At 32.8% G+C, this 18,396-nt stretch overlaps 2 protein-coding genes across 7 annotated transcripts; both read left to right on the forward strand.

Moving 5' to 3' along the window:
- The first annotated feature begins 459 nt into the window (after window positions 1-459).
- LOC133668740 (mini-chromosome maintenance complex-binding protein) lies at window positions 460-8,319 on the forward strand. 6 transcript variants are annotated; one of them, XR_009833789.1, is made up of 16 exons: window positions 460-837; window positions 958-1,071; window positions 1,174-1,284; window positions 1,474-1,605; window positions 1,967-2,011; window positions 2,689-2,799; window positions 2,891-3,049; window positions 3,370-3,444; window positions 3,601-3,714; window positions 3,864-4,066; window positions 4,182-4,317; window positions 4,639-4,866; window positions 5,292-5,359; window positions 5,454-5,598; window positions 5,705-5,809; window positions 7,851-8,319. XR_009833789.1 is itself a non-coding variant. In XM_062088723.1 (15 exons), the coding sequence occupies exons 1-14, from the start codon at window positions 670-672 to the stop codon at window positions 5,566-5,568; spliced, it is 1,779 nt and encodes a 592-aa protein (XP_061944707.1). In that variant the 5' UTR covers window positions 460-669; the 3' UTR covers window positions 5,569-5,598; window positions 5,705-5,849. The 6 variants fall into 6 exon arrangements, 3 of the variants coding, with proteins under 3 accessions (XP_061944707.1, XP_061944708.1, XP_061944706.1); XR_009833790.1 differs by having other exon boundaries at window positions 5,454-5,586; XR_009833788.1 differs by having other exon boundaries at window positions 5,454-5,809.
- Window positions 8,320-15,097: 6,778 nt separating this feature from the next.
- Window positions 15,098-17,864, forward strand: LOC133668081 (uncharacterized). The gene is made up of 4 exons (XM_062087826.1): window positions 15,098-15,632; window positions 15,944-16,085; window positions 16,990-17,053; window positions 17,307-17,864. Exons 1-4 carry the CDS (start codon window positions 15,386-15,388, stop codon window positions 17,451-17,453), a joined length of 600 nt encoding a protein of 199 aa, XP_061943810.1. The 5' UTR covers window positions 15,098-15,385; the 3' UTR covers window positions 17,454-17,864.
- The last annotated feature ends 532 nt before the right edge of the window (window positions 17,865-18,396 follow it).

An 18,396-nucleotide genomic window follows, 5' to 3' on the forward strand; every position in this document is an offset into this window, starting at 1 on the left:
CAAGTAAGTAAGACATCGCGGGAATAACAGATATGTACGCTAAGTCTCGAACCCAAATAATAAAAGCAAAAAAACCTTGTCTCTGTTGCCGGGCCAGAAGACTCGGTGCTTTAACAAGACCTTCTTAATTCACTATGAAGTGTATGATTCAATTTACTATTATTTATCTATTTATTTATTTTTAAATCCCTACCAGAAAACCAGAAAACCCTTTTAATTCCTCTACTTTATCAAGAAATTAACCTAAAAAAAATCAAAGGTTCTGCCTCTCTAATTTTGTCCAAGGCCTAATCCATGTATATCTCCTCGTGGCTTATTTTTTTTTTTAAAAAAAATTTAGTCTAATTTAATTATTTAATTAATAAAAATTAAATAATATTATAATTTTCTTCAGTTAGTAATATATATATAAAAAGGTGAAAATAGTGGGCTCGAGATTGCTTTCCCTAGCGAAGACAAAATTAAACTAAAAAAAAAAAAAACAAAAGAAAGGAAAGAAGAAAGCGCGGGGGGAGCTAGGGCTACCGTGTCTGTACCTAACACAATGGCGGGAAAAAACGCACCCCTCAAGAATTGGCGGGAAAATCTCCTTATTATCATCATTTAGCGCGCGAAGCCAGTATCACTCTATACAGATCTGAAACTAAAACACAAAATTCAGATCAGAAAATGGTGGGACCGATGTACGATTTCGTCGCAAACCCTCTCGGAGCCGTCCGATTAACATTTGACAAGACAATCGGATCCGGATCGGACCCGTCCTCCTTCGATGGCAAAGATTGGGGCGCCGTCGACCTCTTCCGCCACTTCCTCTTCGACCAAGCCCGCCTTTCCCAGGTAAATACACACAACCACAACTTTTCAAATCCCTAAAATTCGTGTTTAAATTATAATTACGGAGTTGGTAATTAAATGCTTAATTAATACGTGTTAACCAGTAGTAATTCGACAATGTAGGTTCCAATTCTTAATGGCGCAACAGTAAATTGGATTAAACCGAACACTCTAGTTCGGTTTCGGGGAATGATACAAGACATGTTGGGAAATGAATTATATGTTGGTGCTTATAAGGTATAAATTGTTTTCTTTTTAATCTCAATGATGTGATCATGTCGTACTGTCCTTTTTTTTAATTGGTGAAGTAGTTTGTGTGTGCGCGTCGTGTTTTTGAAGGATGGTTCAGTTTGGAGGACTAACAAATTCATGGATATCTCCCAATGCCCCGTGGAACTTAATTCGCCTAATATGCGTCTCTGGGAGCGTCGTTTATTGTACTGTGTCCCGGTAAGTTTCCTACACATCATTTTCCTGCATTTTCTGTCCCGAACTTCATTTTGTTAGTGTAGCACATGGATGTGTTGATTAGTTATATACATATATTTTTAATGAGAACTTGACAGTGCTTCTGCGTGGAACTGTAAGCATACTTGATGATTGGACTGTTCTGAGGTCTTCTTTTGCTCGCTTTTCTAGGTTCCGGGATTAAATTCGTGGGCTGAATCTACTTCTGAGGTAGCGGTAAATATGTGCATGGATTCGACTTCTGAACAAAGAGATAAGCGTAGCAGAATGGACATTGAAGCTGTGGATCACAATGATTTTCCTGTAATTCCTATCTCTAATTCCTGTCCTTTTTTTTGCCTTAGACAAAGTTTTGTCCAAATGGTCGAAAATCTCACAATTGGTATTTAGTGAAAGGTAGTTTCGCTAGTTTCCAGTTTGTTCAGCTACTTCCATTAACTTTACACCAGTGTGCTCAATGTAGATTATTTTCATCTCAGCTGTAGCATTCTTATTATGATGATTAACTCTACCATTGACGCTGGATTAGATTTTTGAGCCACAATGTGATAGTCACTACTTGATTGATCGTAGTAGTCCTTTGTGTAAGAATTCTGAAAGTGAAACCTGTGTTTTGGAGGTGTGTCCTTATTATGTTATCTTGAACATCCTTGTTGAATGACAGGTCTCAGGTGATGAATCTGAAGATTCTCCTAGTGCGAAAAGGATGGTTAGTGTAACACTTTCTGCCTCTTTGTTTTATCTTTGTAGACACTTTTTGCCTCTTTGTTTTATCTTTGTAGATAAGAAATATGATTGTTTGCATTTCATGAGTGAGAAAGGAAAAACAATGATTTTGAATTCAATGTTTAATAATCTAGTTTAGTTTGTTTTAGTTTCAGATTTTAGTGCAACAAAACAGACTTTGAGAATTATATGATTGCCCAGAAAAAATGTATTCTATATTGATTTGAATTTATTGAGTTTTAGAGTGTAGCTTGTTCATCCGATTTTGTTCGCCATCACTCTCCAAAGCATTATGCTGTTACGTCATGGTTTGCCCACTGCTTTGCATCACTGTCATTGAACACAGTAATCAATTAATTACTGGCTAACATTAAATTTTGATGAGATCTAAAGCCTTGTGTTCTGAAGGATAAAATGCAAAAAAATAAGCATGAGTTTAGCTCTAGATTTTCAGTATGGGGCCTCTCGGGCTTAACAAGATTCTAAACTCAGTTTTCTGTAATTCAGTAGATTATAGTCTTGCATTTCCAATCCGTTGAGTTTGTTTGCAAAAGATCACTCTTTCTGATGGATGGATCCAAATCATTAAATAATATGCACTTCGCTATGTACTACTGAATTCAGAGTTAAGAGTTACTGACATTTTTTTCCCTTTGCTAGAGAGAGGATCCCTCATCCTCACAGTACCTGGATCCTAAAAATGAAGGGCCTTGTTCAAGCCATGTTATTCTTCCAGACGTTGATAGAGATTCTCTTCCTTGTCTAGTAAAGGTATAGTTGCCCTATTCTTTTCAAACTTTGGTGTATCTATAAAGTATGTTGAAAGGTGCTATTTTTTTATTTTTTATTTTTGTGTGTGCAGATATATGATTCTCCAGAGTCTGAGTTGAAGCTAAATGATGTTTTTGAATTTGTCGGGGTCCTCACTTTTGATTCTGAGCTTCTATCAGAGAAGGTTGATCAGGATGAGTTCTCTAATGGTCTTTGTGATGACGTGTCTGTCAATTTGCCACCCAACAAGGTATTGACTCCTGTTGATCTGACTAGCTTGCTTTTCTGTATCTACCATCATTCTAATAGTAGCAGACATTAGAATTTGATGATGCTGCAATAAATTCTCATTAACAAACTGATTGTTTTTTTATCCAATCTCATAGAATAGTTATTGATTATGACTACTTCACATGTTACAGACACTTCCATGAGATACCATGTGTGGTGCTTAAGTAATTTATCATTTCCTTGCCAAATTTCTTGTCGAAACTGCTCTGTTTGTTGTCTCCACATGATGTCTGTTTTGCAACATGTAGTTACAATAGTTCCGTTCTTTTTTTGGTGCAGGTGCCATGCCTCCATTGTGTTATTCATAGGAAACTCACGGTCTATGACTTTCTGCAGAACTCCCCTCCGACAGAGGTGATTTATATAGAACTTGCTCATTTGATTGATTGATGTAATTGTCTATATGATTTTTCTCTGTTGCACTTCATGGGATTCTTGTGTATTTCTAATCATACTATATCATACCTATTGTAGACATGTTCTGAACCATGCTTGTCTTTGATCTTACAGCCAAAACCCCATTTAGTCAAAGAGGCAAGGGAAGCACTGTTGAGGCATCTCACTTCTATTCTTGGCAATGATGGGGTAGCAGCTCATTTCATGTTGTTGCATCTTCTGTCTAGGGTAAATGATTTTCTTTCATTCTCACGGTTTCAGTTATAGTTCATCTATGTTGACTCTACTTTTTTAGTGTATTCCATATCTTTTGTGGACCTATTCTCTTCCCACATCTGGTAATTCTGGCCTGTAAAGTAATGAGTTTTCCTAAGCAGGTACATGCCAGAGCAGATAATGTTGCTGTTGGGAAGCTTTCTTTGAACCTTACTTGTATTAGCAAAGAGATCGCATCTGTATTTGGCACTAGACTAAGTATTGTCATCAAGAATCTTCTTCCCTTCACAAAATGCATACCCCTGACTGTGGAATATCTCAACACGGCTTCTCTTGCTCCCAAAAAGGATTATCAAATAAATAGGTAGTGAATTTGTAAATTTTGCTACTGCAAATCAGTTGTCCTTTACGTAGCACGTTATATTGGAACCACCAATCTCTGGATAGTGCTTGACAGTCTAACATGCTTGATGTTTCAGACTGATACCTGGAGTTCTACAGCTAGCTGAGGGCTCACACTTAATTTTTGATGAGACATGTTTGGAAACAGGAACCCTCAATTCTGCTGGGGTTGAGAACGCAAGGTTGCTAAAAGCCCTGACAGAGTTGCAAAAGGTGATGATCATTTGTGAAGTGTTCTCTTTAGTAGATAGTTAATTGGATTGGAATGTTCCGGTTGATTATTTGTGCCCTTCTCCTAGGAGGGTGATTTCCTGTTGTAATAATTTCTTTTAATTAAAAAGGCCTACTCTTAATATTATAGTTTGACTGGTGGAGCGTGAATGTCAGAAACTATTCATGTTTTTTTTCCACAACAGGAACAAATCAACAAATTTTTTATATTAATTTTCTATAAACCTGTTGTTTAGTCTCGTATCACTTGCACTTTATTGGGACTAATGAGGTTACTTACTATTAAGAAATTGTTTGTCTCAGGTTGAGTACGATTTTAAGTATTATAAGATGGAGATGATGGCTGATGTCCAAATGCTAATATTGTCAGAGGGGAAATCAAACATGTTGCCAGCTGATATAATTATGCCATTCCAGCCTTCTTCGGCAGGTTCCTCAGATGTTGTGCCTGCAGAAGTCCTGGAAGCTTGGAGATGGTACTTGGCTACTGTTAGATCTATGCCTCATTTGATAGAGCCAGATATGCAGAAGGTGCGTGCTAGATTTTTTTTGTAACTTGCATTGCTAGCACGAGGGTGTTAGTTTTTGCCCACACTCGGTGCTTCCTATTTCAAGGGCATGTTTTACGTTTTCTTCGAGGTTGTATTTTAACAGAAATAACTTGATACACTAGGTTCAGATAGGACTTAGTGGTTAGCGTAGAAGTTATGCAAACATATGCTAAATGCCACCCCGCTGTCCCATACCCAGGAAACCTGCAATTATTTCAAGGGCTTGTTGATTGTCTTCTCTTGCCTGGTTTCTTGTTACTAGTCTATAGTTGGTTATCTAGATATTATCTTATGGGCCTTCTCAAATGTGAAAAAAAGAATCATAGAAAGTAGAACAGAATTGAAAAGAATATAAGAGGAAGAGCGTTATCGTTCAGCATTAATACTATTGCTATTGGTTCACAGGTGGTAGAAAATGACTTGGTTACTGCTAGGCAAGCGGATCGAAGCTTAGGCAGCCAAGACTTCAGCAGGTCATGAGCTCTAGAGATGTCCTTTTGCATGATATTAGCTCACCGCATCCTTATCCTGGTTTTGTTAAATCTGTAGTCTTTCTTCTCCTTGCAGATGGCTGACAATGGGCCGCCTCATTTCTGCCAGTTTTGGCGAGACCTCACTCTCATTGGAGCACTGGCAAATGGTAAAGGAGCTGGAGAGGCTAAGGATAGATAGGCTCAAGTGAAATATGCCTTTCATGCTGGTACTCAAACATGTAAAAACTAAAGGCATTCTAATAGTAAATACTTCGCCTGCTTGTGGTTGCAAAACAATGTCGTCACAGGATTTCACCCAATTTTAACCTGACCCTCCTCTTGCAGAGCTTGGATTAGCGGGCATTTCCTTGATTACATAAAAGAGGAATCCATCAAAATTTATGTGATTGAGAAGGCTCTACATTGGGAGTACCTTGTATTTTATTGAAGGTATTTATCAATTAAGGAGTAACGCAAGGTTTTATTTGGATGTCTTGAGATATTTGATTGTAGAGAATTTATGTAGACCATTTTTCACGAACATAACATTTGGAGAGGTGAAGTATACCTAGAAATTTCGAGGCGTTACAAAGCTAAATCTAGTGCATCATAGATAATGACCAATTTATATAAGAGACACAATCAACATGGTTCTAAAAAAGAGTAGAAGGATGTGTGCGGATAAAAAAGGGCCATTAACAAAATAATGAGTGGATATTTCAGATTGATACAAACATGTATTACTAGTAGGAGATGTGTGCGGATAAAAAAAGTATAAATTATATTAGGATAACGATTATATAGTCCTTATTTAACATAAACAATTTGTACATGATTAGTTCTATTTCTTAAACAATATAAACATGCCATCCAAACATCTTAGAATGATGGCAAATCCCATTTACATAACTTATTCTACAATTAATTCATAGCTTGCTACCACTTATTGTTTTGTTTCTTTTATTGTAATTTACAGAAAAAATTTCTTTTTTTTTGTTTGTTCTTTGGGCATTATCCTTTTCTTCTTTTTTAAATTCTAAATTCATTAGGATCAAGATTAAAACTCTATATTATGTTTGATTTGCGAGGCTATTATATGTCTTCTAAATTCTTAATTATTCATAAAAAGATATGACAATAAAAAACATGGGGATTGATGAGTAAACAATTGATAAACATGTGGAGGATGATCAATTATTAAGATTATTTATTAGTTCAACAAAATTGAAATGTGTTTGAGCATAATTCAATTATTCAAAGCCTATCATCATGAAGAATTGGGTTTTCTATTAGGATGAATTGGCAAGATATTTTATTTCATAATAAGCACATATAACAAGCTAGATAACTTGTCATAAAGACATGACTCTAAAAATTGTTCTTTAAATCAAATAAATGCAAAATAACTTATCTTTGATCGGATATTTTATTGTGTATTTAATCTTTACTTTAATATAATTAATTTATTACCTTAAAATTTTTGCAAGACTAGTTTTAGGTGTCCTAGTTACTTTAAAAATTAGGTGATGATTTTTTTATTTCTCTTCCCCCTTTTAGTTCGCCTGGATATCCCTATGATAGGAAAAAAATTGAACCTACCTACACACCATATAAATACACTACAAGCCATCATATAACCACATAGACATATCAAAAATCTAGGCTAAAAAAAAAAAGATTAGAAATAGAGAGAATAATAATAAGATATAACATCGTTAACTGTGTTATGCACAGACCAATCATGACCATTCTTATTAGATGATTTTATTGCCACTAGAACAAAGTAATCCAACCACCACAACATTTCCCTTCACCATGAGCATTCCTCATATGCTCTCTCCAAGGTGCCTCACTCATCCTTTTATAGTTCCTATCTTTTTGTTTTTTATGCAAACATGTTCATAGATTTATGGTTTTTCTGGCTATTATGTCCTTGGTCTTTTAATTTTGACATATATACCGTCGAATATTATTCTTCTAGCTTAATTATCACCCTATATTTGATATGCTTCACAATGATTTGTTAATGTTTATATATATATATATATATATATATATATATATACACAATTTGGTGTTCTTGATGTGATTCATACAAATATTGGGTGATAGTTAAACTCTAATTTGCTCAAATTGGGTTAAATTGAAAAAAATTAATATGGGACCTTTAATTTTTGCTTGATATATTAAAAGGATTTTCAATTAAATTTTATGATCAATGTTTGCTTGATTCATGATGGATGGATATGCAATATTTAAGGTTATATTTCTATTGTTGATGTTCATTATTGTTATTTAAATTTTAAGCTTTAAATAATTAGTGGTCAAAGGTGATCTTATATAATGTTAGTTTTTTTCTTTTTTTATCTAAAAACCTTAGATGAACTTTTTTTTGTTGCCGAAGCTAGTAATATGCTAACTTTTTTATGCATGCTAGACATTTTCTTAATTTTTTTAACAAACCATATCTTCATGATCGCACAAATGTCAGGTGTGATAGAGAACACTTTCACCGGGTGTGGAACTCCTCATGCTGAGCTATGAAATAGAATCTGGGTGATGGACATTCTATTCGGTTGGTTTGATGTTTGGATTCAGGGAGTAGAACTGCTGACTAATCTTGCCTTGTCCCATCTCCATTTCCATGAGAGCAGCAGTCCTGGAAGGTCTCTGCTTATATGGCTCTTTCTGGCAATTGTTGTTGGGATATGCTTAAGGATTTATCATCAAATGCAGTTCGTTTAAAAATCGCCGGCATTCACCTACTCAATCCAAATTCCGGTGAAGACAGGATTGTATGGGGCCTTCCTAATAATGATTGTCTTACGACCAAGTCTGCATATAATTTCTTGTTAGGTACTAACAGATGAAGAAAGTGTACTTTGTAACCTAATCTGGAAGTGTTAGGACCCCAAACGGAATCGTTCATTTTTTAATGCAAATGGGAGATTATTGACTAATGTAATTAGGTTGAAATGCCATCTCTGTGATGATGTTACTTGCCATTGCTGTGGCCGTACACCAGTATCAATCATCCATGTTCTTAGGGCTGTTACTTAGAGGAGACCCTGATCACGTACGGTAATTACAGTCAAGTAATGGCAGCCATTACAGAGCTTCTGCAACGCCAATGGCAAGTTCAGTTACTTCATGTGTTTAGGGATGCTAATCATAGTGTTGATCGGTTGGCTTCTCATGCTTATTCCTTCCCTATAGATCTTGTCTACGTTGATAATTCTCCCCCTGATTGCCTCCAGATTCTCTAGGAGGACATTTGTGGACCTGCTCACTGAAAGAGTTTGTGCCGTGAAAACACCACAGTTATTTGATACTCCTAAATAAAGTTTATTATTGAGGTCATTAATGATTTACATCAAAACGATTACGACCGTAATTCCCTCATTCGATTAATATAGGACGAAAATTACAAATTTTGTTACATACGACCAGTGGTAAATATAAATATCCCGCAGCTCTTGAAGGAAAACTCATGCAGTAGAAGGCTGCTACAGGCATGGACATTTCTTGACTACTTAGGCACGTTGGAGACTCTAGGAGCAGCACTCTCTCCTTGTTTTTCATAGTAATGGTAGACTGCCGCGCCCGATAGGACTGCAAGTGTTATGGCTTGGGCATGCATCCTGCAGGCCTCCAGAAAAGAACCATGAATATCACAAGCTAGTAAAACAAGCAGTAACCGCGCTATTATTAATTTCACACAGACATGGTAGAAAAATACGACAACTGTGTAGAGAGATATCGGTACACAACGCACCTAGCATGTATAAGCCTAAGACTCGGCTTGACCAGAGGTGTTCTTGCTCGCGTATAAGCCAGTGAACCTCCAATTGCAGTTGCCCATAGCGTTCCTGCATCACACAAGTTGCTTAGGAAAGAAAGCAAACACAACCAAACGAAATGGGAAAGCAGGACATGGCTAGTATGATCAAACCGGAATTACTAACCAATGCTAGCAAGCTTGTGCTCTGAAACCCATGACTGTATTGCCTCCATCTTCATGCTTATCTGCACCTCTTCTATCGATATACCGGAGAGAACTAGAGTGGATAGACTGTGTGGGAGTGGCGCCGAGGTAACTAAGGTTAAATGGCGGTTTGTATTTAAAGACAAGAAAGGTGAGTGATGTTGAAATATGCGCGAGCTTTTACTGTTCTTGCTGCGGCCCCCCGGTTTTGATCGTAATGGAAAGGAACTGCTTACACTTTTCTTGGAACACTGAAACTATAAACAAGAGGCTGCCTCCCCTACCTGGTTTTGTTGCTGGAGCTGGAGGTTATTTTCTCTAGTAACATGTGCGCACGTGATGTCTGGACGCCCTGGGGCCACTGGATTTCCATAAATCTACGAGCTCAGAGATATGGCACATGGTAAAGACAATCATCGTACTACTCTTCATGGGTGGGTGCAGCGCATTGACCTCAAAGCGAAAAGGTTTGAGCTTTTGTTTTCAGTTTTACCGACACATGGCGTGAAAAACTTTTTAGAATTTATTTTTTTAATTTCATTTTTATGTTAATAAAAACAAACATTCTTATAAATAAATAAACAAATGAATAAAATTAGGAAGGAGAAGGAGAGATACATATATTTTAAAAATTATTATTTCTTGATTCGTGTAATTTTTCGGTTTTAACACAGCATAGTTTATTTAATAAAAAATAATATTTTAAAACACTAGAATGATTTAAAAAACATATTTTTAATCAAAAATATAATTTTTTTATTTATGAAACCATTATTTTTTGTCTACGAGAAGTATAATTTTTTAAGCACAAATTTATTATAATAGTGAAATAAAGTTTTTTACTAATCTATAAGAAAAAAAATTAGAACAATATATTTAAGGAGTAAACATTTTATAATAAAAAATAAATATTTTATTCTCATTTAATATTAACGAGCAAGTTATTTAAGAATTTTACATATTATACCAATACATAATTATTAATAATACCACCATGAAAAAAAACTCTAATGATATAATTAAACAATCACTTAAATGGTAAGATGTTTTTACCATTTAAGATGTTTTACATATCATAATTAAAGAATTTTACATATCATATAATTCACTTTTATAAATTAATTTAAAGATTTGTTTTGTGAAAAAAAAATCTATGACAAAAAGAAAACAATTTAGCCTAAAAACAAGTTGTCGTACTTAGCCTAAAAAACAATTTAGGCTAAAAAAGCCATGCCCACATGCAAGGTTTTTTTTTTTCTTTTCTTTTCAATGGGCAAACAACCATTTTATATATATACAGGACAATGCAGATAGGCAAAAAGTTGGTTCAAGTTTTTGAATTTTAAAAACTTAATTTTTAATTTATTTTCTCTTTAAAATATCTAAAAAAAACCTTTATATAAATCTTAATAAACCCATTAAAAAATTACTTATAATCATTTAAAAAAATTAAACCAAATTTTTTTTTATGAATCTTTATCTACTTTTTATGACATGTTCAAAGAAAAAATATTATCTCTATTGAATCTTTCTTTTTAAAACAAATTTATTAATACTAAAATTAATTTTTTTTTATAGCTAGAAAATGATCAACTAATCACTTTATCTTTCTCATGCTTTTTTCTAACAACCTTTTCTCTTCTTTTAAATTTTAAAAATTAAATCATAAAACAAATAAAGTTTAGGATTTAAACATAGGCTGTTAAAATATAGAGACTAAAAATAAAAATAAAAAAGCAAACACTTTAGGGATCAAATTGTATTTTTACGCACCCCATGAACATAAAAGATTATAACACTTTAGGCAAAATATAAATATAAATATAAATATAAATATAAATATAAACCAGATTGTTCATTGTTCATGTATAATATGTGCTCTTTCACAAGATTGTTCATGTTTACGTCGGAAATTATTGTTTTCTTCCACTTTGGCCCATCAAGTGGTCGTAGGTGTTGCCTTTGATCATTGTTTTTCTATTTTTATTTATTTTGACTAAAAAGAAAGCAAGTGATTAAAAATGTGTTATGTGGTGGCCTATCAAATTGTATTTTAGGTTCTATTTATCTTTGCGGTCTTGCTATATTTTTTTTTACAAATTAAAATTTTTATTAGTGTTATTAAATTATTTTAATGTACTGATATCAAAAATGAATTTTAATAAATAAATAAATAAAATATTATTTTAATATATTTTAAAATAAAAAATACTATAAAAAACAACTAAAATTACCCTAGCTTTGAGTAGAAAACTTGCATTTACTATTCATCTATTGCGTGCTCTCTTACAAGTGGTAGTTCATGTCAACGTGGGAAGTTTTTTCTTCCACTTTAGTTCATTAAGTTGTCATAAATATTGCCTCTGGTCATTGTTTTTTTTAATTTTTTTTATTAACAAAAACCTAAAGATAAAAGGAAAATTACTATAGCTCTAGTATCATATCACTGTTTGATTGGAATAGTTATTTACCAAAATTACCCTTGACATAAAAAACTTTTAGACTAGAGTTTGTATGGGATTATATTAGTCATTTTGTTTTTTTTTTATTGTATAGTAACATTACCAATTTAACCCTATAAAAAATATAATGTCTACTACTTATGAGCGTTTTGATCTTTTCAATATTTTTTTTGAAATAATATAACTACTTTGATGTCTTTAAAAGCAAAATCAATATAATTCTTTCACAAGGTTGTTATTTATTATTGTTAATTTACATTGGTTTTGGTTTTATTCGCACCCTTAAGGAAAGAGCCTTGATATCTTACAATATATAAACTTCTTTAAGCCTTAATATTTATAGTGATTATATGTTGGATTGTAACCCCTATGTTTGTGATTTTAATTTTATAATAGAATACTAAATTTGTGTAGCATGAACGAAATGTTTTTTTTTCATCGGTAATAAAAGGTGTTAGAGCGATGCACACATGTTTTAAAACAGGTAAAAATAAAAAAGACTTGAGATATAGACTCGACTAAGTAAAAAAATACTAGTATAATTAATCATATAATAAAAAAACAATAAATGATAGTAAATGAAACAACACAAATAAAAAAAGAATCATGGTAACCTATATATAAAAAAAGAAATGAAAAGGATGATAAAGTTAAAATTCCAATCAATCAAACATGGAAGAATAGAAAGAAGAAAAACCCGACCTTAGCCAACTTGAATAAGCAAACTAAATATAAAAGTTGAGTCATAAGACTGAGATAATTTAATAAAAAATAAACACAAAAAAATACAAAGTTTAATTCCAAATAAATCTAATATAAAAGGATTAAATTTAAAGGAACGTCAATAAAAAAGGAACAAAAGAATACAGAGCAAACATAGCAAGTTAATCAAACTCCACGACTCGGATCATGTGAATGAGACAATCCAAATAGAAAAAAAAAATATTATGAAGCTTAATTTTAAAACAACTTGATGTCAAAGGAAGAAATACAAAAAAATAATTTTTTTTAAATGACTGTAAAAAAAACTGAGCCAACCCACAATACTCGTTGTCTAAGTGATAGGATCAAGATAAACAAATACAAAGAAAATAAAAAAAATAAAAAAACGCAATATAAAAAATCTAAACTTTGAGTGATGAAACTAAAAAAATAAAATTAATTCACTATCAATATAATATTGGAGGACAAAATTGAAAAAAAAACATATCAATTTAAAAATTTTGTCAAAGTAAACTAAAAAAAAAACCACAAATAAAAAGACCAAAGATAACACGAGTTAATTTGAAAATTTACAAAAAAATCCTATAGAAAGCAGATAAAAAAGAATGAAGCCTAATTGCTATTAATATAAATGCTGAAAAATGAAACTAAAAAAAATACAAGCTTTGAAAACTAGTGAAAAAACAAGCAAACTCAGGCGAACATTCTAAACCTAAGCTAATGTCTCAAACTCGTAACCTATAAAATTTTAGATCCGAGTTGAATAAAAAAGCGCAATTCCCATCAAGTTTAATATTGAAGGATGAAATCAGAAAACAATATCAATTTAGACAATTAGCCAAAGAAAGTTCAATAAAAAACAACAAATTTTAAGACCTGAAATAACCTAGGTCATTCTTAAAATCAATGAAAAACTCAACTGAAAGAAAAAAAAATAAAAATAATAGAGCCCCGTCTCTAATTGAATAAATATTGAAAGATGAAACTGAAAAAATACGAGTTAGAAAAAAATATCAAGTAAACCTAGGTGAACCCCATAAACTTGGGTTAATCTCTAAAACTCGCAAATTTTGAAATTCTAGACTCGAGCTCAAAAAAGAAACTCAATTATTAACCGATTTAATATTGAAAGATGAAATAAGAAAAACAATAACAATTCAAAAGTTTTTCCAAAATAAGAAGTAGCAATCAAAAGAATGAGAATTAAGTTTGATAAGAAAAAAAATAATTAAGGAGGATGAAATTATATAAAAAAATCAACTTAAAAATTTATTTTAAACAAAATAAATAGTAATCAAAAGAATAAGGACCAGACTTAAAAGATTAGAAAAATGAAGAAGGATGAAATTGGAAACAAAATTTAATTTTATAAATTATATATATAAAAAAACAATTCTGAATGTTGAAGAATAAAATTGAAAAAAAAATATCAATTTAAAAAATTAGCCAAATATTTTTTTTTCAATTATAAATAAAAGGATTTGAGATAACTCCATCATTTAAAAAATTAGTGAAAAATTCTTTAGAAAACAAATAAATAAAAATGACGGAACCTAGTTTCCAATTGAATAAATGCTAATGATAAAATGGAAAAAACATGAACTTAAAGAAAGGAATAAAAACCGAGGGCGAACTTTCTAAATATAAGCTAATCTCTAAAACTTGCAACCTATGTAATTTTAGATCTGTCATTTTTAAGAATATTAATTCCCATCTAATTTAATATAATATCAATTTAAAATTTTTGTCAAAGTAAAGAAAATAAAAATTAAAAGAGAATCAAATTTTATAGGAAAAATAAAGTTAAGGAGGATGAAATTGTAAGAATTGTTTTTTAAAATGATTCAAAATAAAAAAAATAGCAATCAAAAGAATGAGAACCAAATTTGAAAGACAAAAAAAATGAAATAAAAAAAAATTCTAAGAAAAAATAGCAATTAAAAGAATATAAATCAAATTTGATAGGAAAAATAAACTTAAGGAGGATAAAATTATAAGAAAACCAATTTAAAAAATAATCCAAAATAAAAAAATAACAATTTAAAAAACAAAAATCAAATTTGAAAGATAAAAAATAAAAAGGATGAAGCTAAGAATAATAAAGTAATTTTACTATTTCAAAAACATGAAAAAGTCTAAAATACTCATGTTTGAAAGATAACTTATTTATATTTATTTTAGGGTTAAAATAATAATTTTATTTTGAAAAAATTAAAATAACTAATTTAGTACTTCATAATTTATAAGAAATAATTGTATCATAGTCAAAAAATCACATCACTTCGAATACTTAATTTAAAAATCTTATGACTGAAGCGCAATTTCATCATTATATATTTACAATGAATAATATTTTATATTTTGTTCAATAATTTCCCTTCTAGCTTTTCTTCCTTTGTTTTTCACGAAACTGGTACCAAAAAGAAAAAAAGAAAAAAAAATTAAATCATAAGAGAAAATCATAACATTTCTCAAACATGTAGAGAATAAAATATGTTTATCCTTAAAGATTTATGAGTTTATATATGATTTTTTCTTTCACTGAAATAATTTGCACTTTCCCAGATATTATGCAGACGGTTGTTATTAAAGTCGCCTTGGCACCTCCGTGAAAATGAGTAGGCCAGCCCGAGTATTGTAGGATCTGAGCCAACCCACTCATATGGACTGTGGTTCTGGTTCCGTCCATCTATCATGGAGCTTGAGTCTACACATCTCCATTCCCCTCCAATTTGCATAAATAGCCCCGGCAGCTGTATTATTTTTAAATATTAATTAGCCATCTCTATTCTCAACAGTCAACATGCTCCTCTGCTGATACTACTAGAAGCAGCAGCAAGCTAACCTTCGACAACAATGGAAGCAGCAGTTATGAGTAGTAATAATGGTAAAAGAGGCAGAAAGCCACTTGCAGATTGCACAAACCTTTCACAATCTTCCTCTACTAATAGCAACATTTCTTCTTCTAAGAAAACACCCATTCTCTCCTCTTCCCTTCGCAAAAGCAATGCTGGGTCCACCCACAACACCGCTGCTTCAAAATCCACAGCCCTTCTGCTCCCTTTCTCTTCCACTACCCCACCTCAATCGTCTTCTCTTCCTGGTAATTCTTCTTTCATTTGGGAATCTGGGTTTCCAATTCTTTCTAAATTAATTACCTAGGTCTATAAATAATGACAAGTCTCTATTAGTTTTGTCATTTTAGTTGCTATTTTGTTGGAATTACTTCTAGTTTTTTTTTTTTTGAATTCTAGTTTGCCTGGGTTTTTACCACTTCTCCCTGTCATTTTCTGGATGCAGTAACATAGTGGAGCATGTTTTCGTTTGCTAAATTTGATGGTTTTTTTTGGATTTATTTATTTATTGGACCCTGAGAGCTAATGAACCTATGTTTTTGTGATCCGAGATAATTAGGTGTTGGTGGTGATGGGATTTTTGAGCCGCATTCAGTTTACACCCGGAGACAATCTGCAACAGCTAAAAGGAACAAGAGTAAAGGGAAGGCAATTGCTGTGCCTATAAGTCTCGCTCCTGCACCCAACACTGAATTCGCCTGGTAAATTTCTTTCACTATTTTTTTTACCCCTTCAAGACTGAGTCATTAACATGAAGTAGAATAACAATGATGAAGACACAGAAAGAGATTGTTATGTTAGGGATACTAACAACCAGCTAATTACACCATTCCTATGACGAACGAGTCAGCAATGTAGTGAGGCTTGTATTTAGAAGAGCTGGCAAAGTGTAGTATTTGTTTGGCAGCGTCTAACCAGACTTTCATTATTAGGAAACGCAACTTACTCCCCTCTCAAATGAAATGAGTGATGGAATTGTTACTACTGATTCACTTCTGAGAATGTTGATGGGTGGTGGCTTCGTGGGATTTAGTATTTAATGTGAACTGACATCTTTTAAACAGGCTAGCTGCTTGTTTCCTAGAGCTATGTGGTCTTCTGGCAATATGGTTTCCAGTAATTTGAAACACTGAAAAAAGTGGAGGGTAAAATGGGTCAAAAAGGCTGAAAATGTTTTTTTTTTTAACACGGGTTGATGATTGGAGAGGAATTCCTCTCTCCTACTTGTATTCAGGCAGATGTTGAAGGTGTAGTAAACAACATATGCTAATACATGGTATACCTTAGCTCTGTTTTCCTTTGACTTTGATATTGGTCGGCTACAGTGTGGCAAGCCTTGAAGTCAGAATTCATGGCTTCCCATGAACTAAAATCTTAGCAAATGTAATAGCAATTGCTGCTTAATCTAAGAAAATCTTTTCGTTGTTGCATAAAAATATTGCTAGTTAGTTTATTTGCTTGTGGTATTCCTCTATTGTGATTTTTCGCATGTGCACCTATGCATATTAGAGATCTTTCAGATTGATGAGAACCAAATGCTCTGTTATAACTTCATGCTTTCTTAACCTTGTTTGAAATCTTCATTAACAAAAGCCTTCATTGTAGGGATAAAATGAATGAAGGTGGAGTTACTCATCCATCCAAGTCGTGTACATTTCATCACAAAAAGGTTGGGAATCATTGTAGTCTGTACTTCTTCTCATTGGCTTAGGCATTGTTTTCACCATTCTTAAGTAAATCATCGTTAGTTCTGCAACCTGAAATCTTGTAAGAAGGCTTTCATCTCATGGTTGATGGACCTTTGATTTACGATCTTATATGGAAATATGAAGAATGATTTATTTTGTCATTACTACTGTTTCCAATTGATTTCAAGCTGAAAAATTTGGCTCAACTCTTAACTCCTGGCGATGTTATCACAGAAACAACGTAGGAAACTGTCTGATGAAGAGGAGAAGAAACATGCGCTGCCACAAGATTTTATTGAGCAGCAGAGAGCTTACTTTGCTGAGATCGATGCATTTGAACTGTCAGAGGTGGAGGTTGATTCAAGCAATGAGTTGGACTGATTGGATCTGATTGGAGTATAGGATGAGCAATCAAGTCACAGCTTACCAAGGATTTTATATGTGCAGATAGAATAATAGTTAATTCACGTGCTCTGTTGTAAATGCCTCTACTGATAAATGCTTGACAATGTCGGGTTGTACAAAGGGGAGATTTCTTAGGCAATAGAGTGTCTTTATCCTTTGCACAGGGAAATGTTTGAGGAAACGAAATTGGATTGATTTTTCTGCAATTTCCCATGCTCTACTTTGCAGTGAGTTGAATTGATGGGCGTGATTTTTCTGCGTACAAGATGTGTAAAGATTCAGATGTATTTCATTTTGATGGTCATTTGAGTTTCTTATTCTTTGTTCCTACACTCAAATTTCTAGTGGAACTATGTTGCAGCTCCAGCTTCTGAGACTGGCATAACATCTTGAAAGCTTTCACAATTTCCTTGCTCTTTTTTCTTTCTCCATCTATTTCATGGGATTGTAATGATTTTTCTCTGCTACTTCAGTTCCTTCGAAAGAAACGAGAGCTGCTATGGCATATTTACTGCAGACAGCCATTCCTGTTAAGCCTAAAGATGGACAGCTTCCTGCATATGAATTTTGATACTGGAAGAGGTTGACTGGTGTTTCTTATCAAAGCATGCTAATGGTCTTAGACGCTCGATACAAGTCATTCTATTGCCAACATATGGATTTTTTAGCTTCAGAAACCCCTTGCTCAAAGGTAACGCTTTTGGGAACATTGTTGAGTAGTAATTTGGTGATAGCCTGCAATCAGGTACAAGAGAACACAAGCTACTTAAGAGAAACTTGCACGGAGCCATAACATTTCATTAATTTGTTTGTTCTATCTTAAACACACTGATGATGAATTAAGCAGCTGTTGAGTCAAGTATAGGTATATATAGCTCAATAATTTTAATAGATGGGAGAGACAAAAGAAAAGAAAAGA

This window comes from Populus nigra, chromosome 11 (assembly GCF_951802175.1).
Source record: "Populus nigra chromosome 11, ddPopNigr1.1, whole genome shotgun sequence".
Taxonomy (NCBI): Eukaryota; Viridiplantae; Streptophyta; class Magnoliopsida; order Malpighiales; family Salicaceae; genus Populus; species Populus nigra.

What these genes read in the sequence shown, in the direction of transcription:
- LOC133668740 (XM_062088722.1), top strand. Translation starts at nt 670, where the DNA reads ATGGTGGGACCGATGTACGATTTCGTCGCAAACCCTCTCGGAGCCGTC. An exon ending in TCAATTTGCCACCCAACAAG is followed by an intron (nt 3,050 to 3,369) that starts GTATTGACTCCT and finishes TTTTTGGTGCAG; the next exon opens with GTGCCATGCCTCCATTGTGT. An exon ending in GGCAGCCAAGACTTCAGCAG is followed by an intron (nt 5,360 to 5,453) that starts GTCATGAGCTCT and finishes TTCTCCTTGCAG; the next exon opens with ATGGCTGACAATGGGCCGCC.
- LOC133668081 (XM_062087826.1), top strand. Translation starts at nt 15,386, where the DNA reads ATGGAAGCAGCAGTTATGAGTAGTAATAATGGTAAAAGAGGCAGAAAG. An exon ending in TCAATCGTCTTCTCTTCCTG is followed by an intron (nt 15,633 to 15,943) that starts GTAATTCTTCTT and finishes CGAGATAATTAG; the next exon opens with GTGTTGGTGGTGATGGGATT. An exon ending in GTACATTTCATCACAAAAAG is followed by an intron (nt 17,054 to 17,306) that starts GTTGGGAATCAT and finishes ATGTTATCACAG; the next exon opens with AAACAACGTAGGAAACTGTC.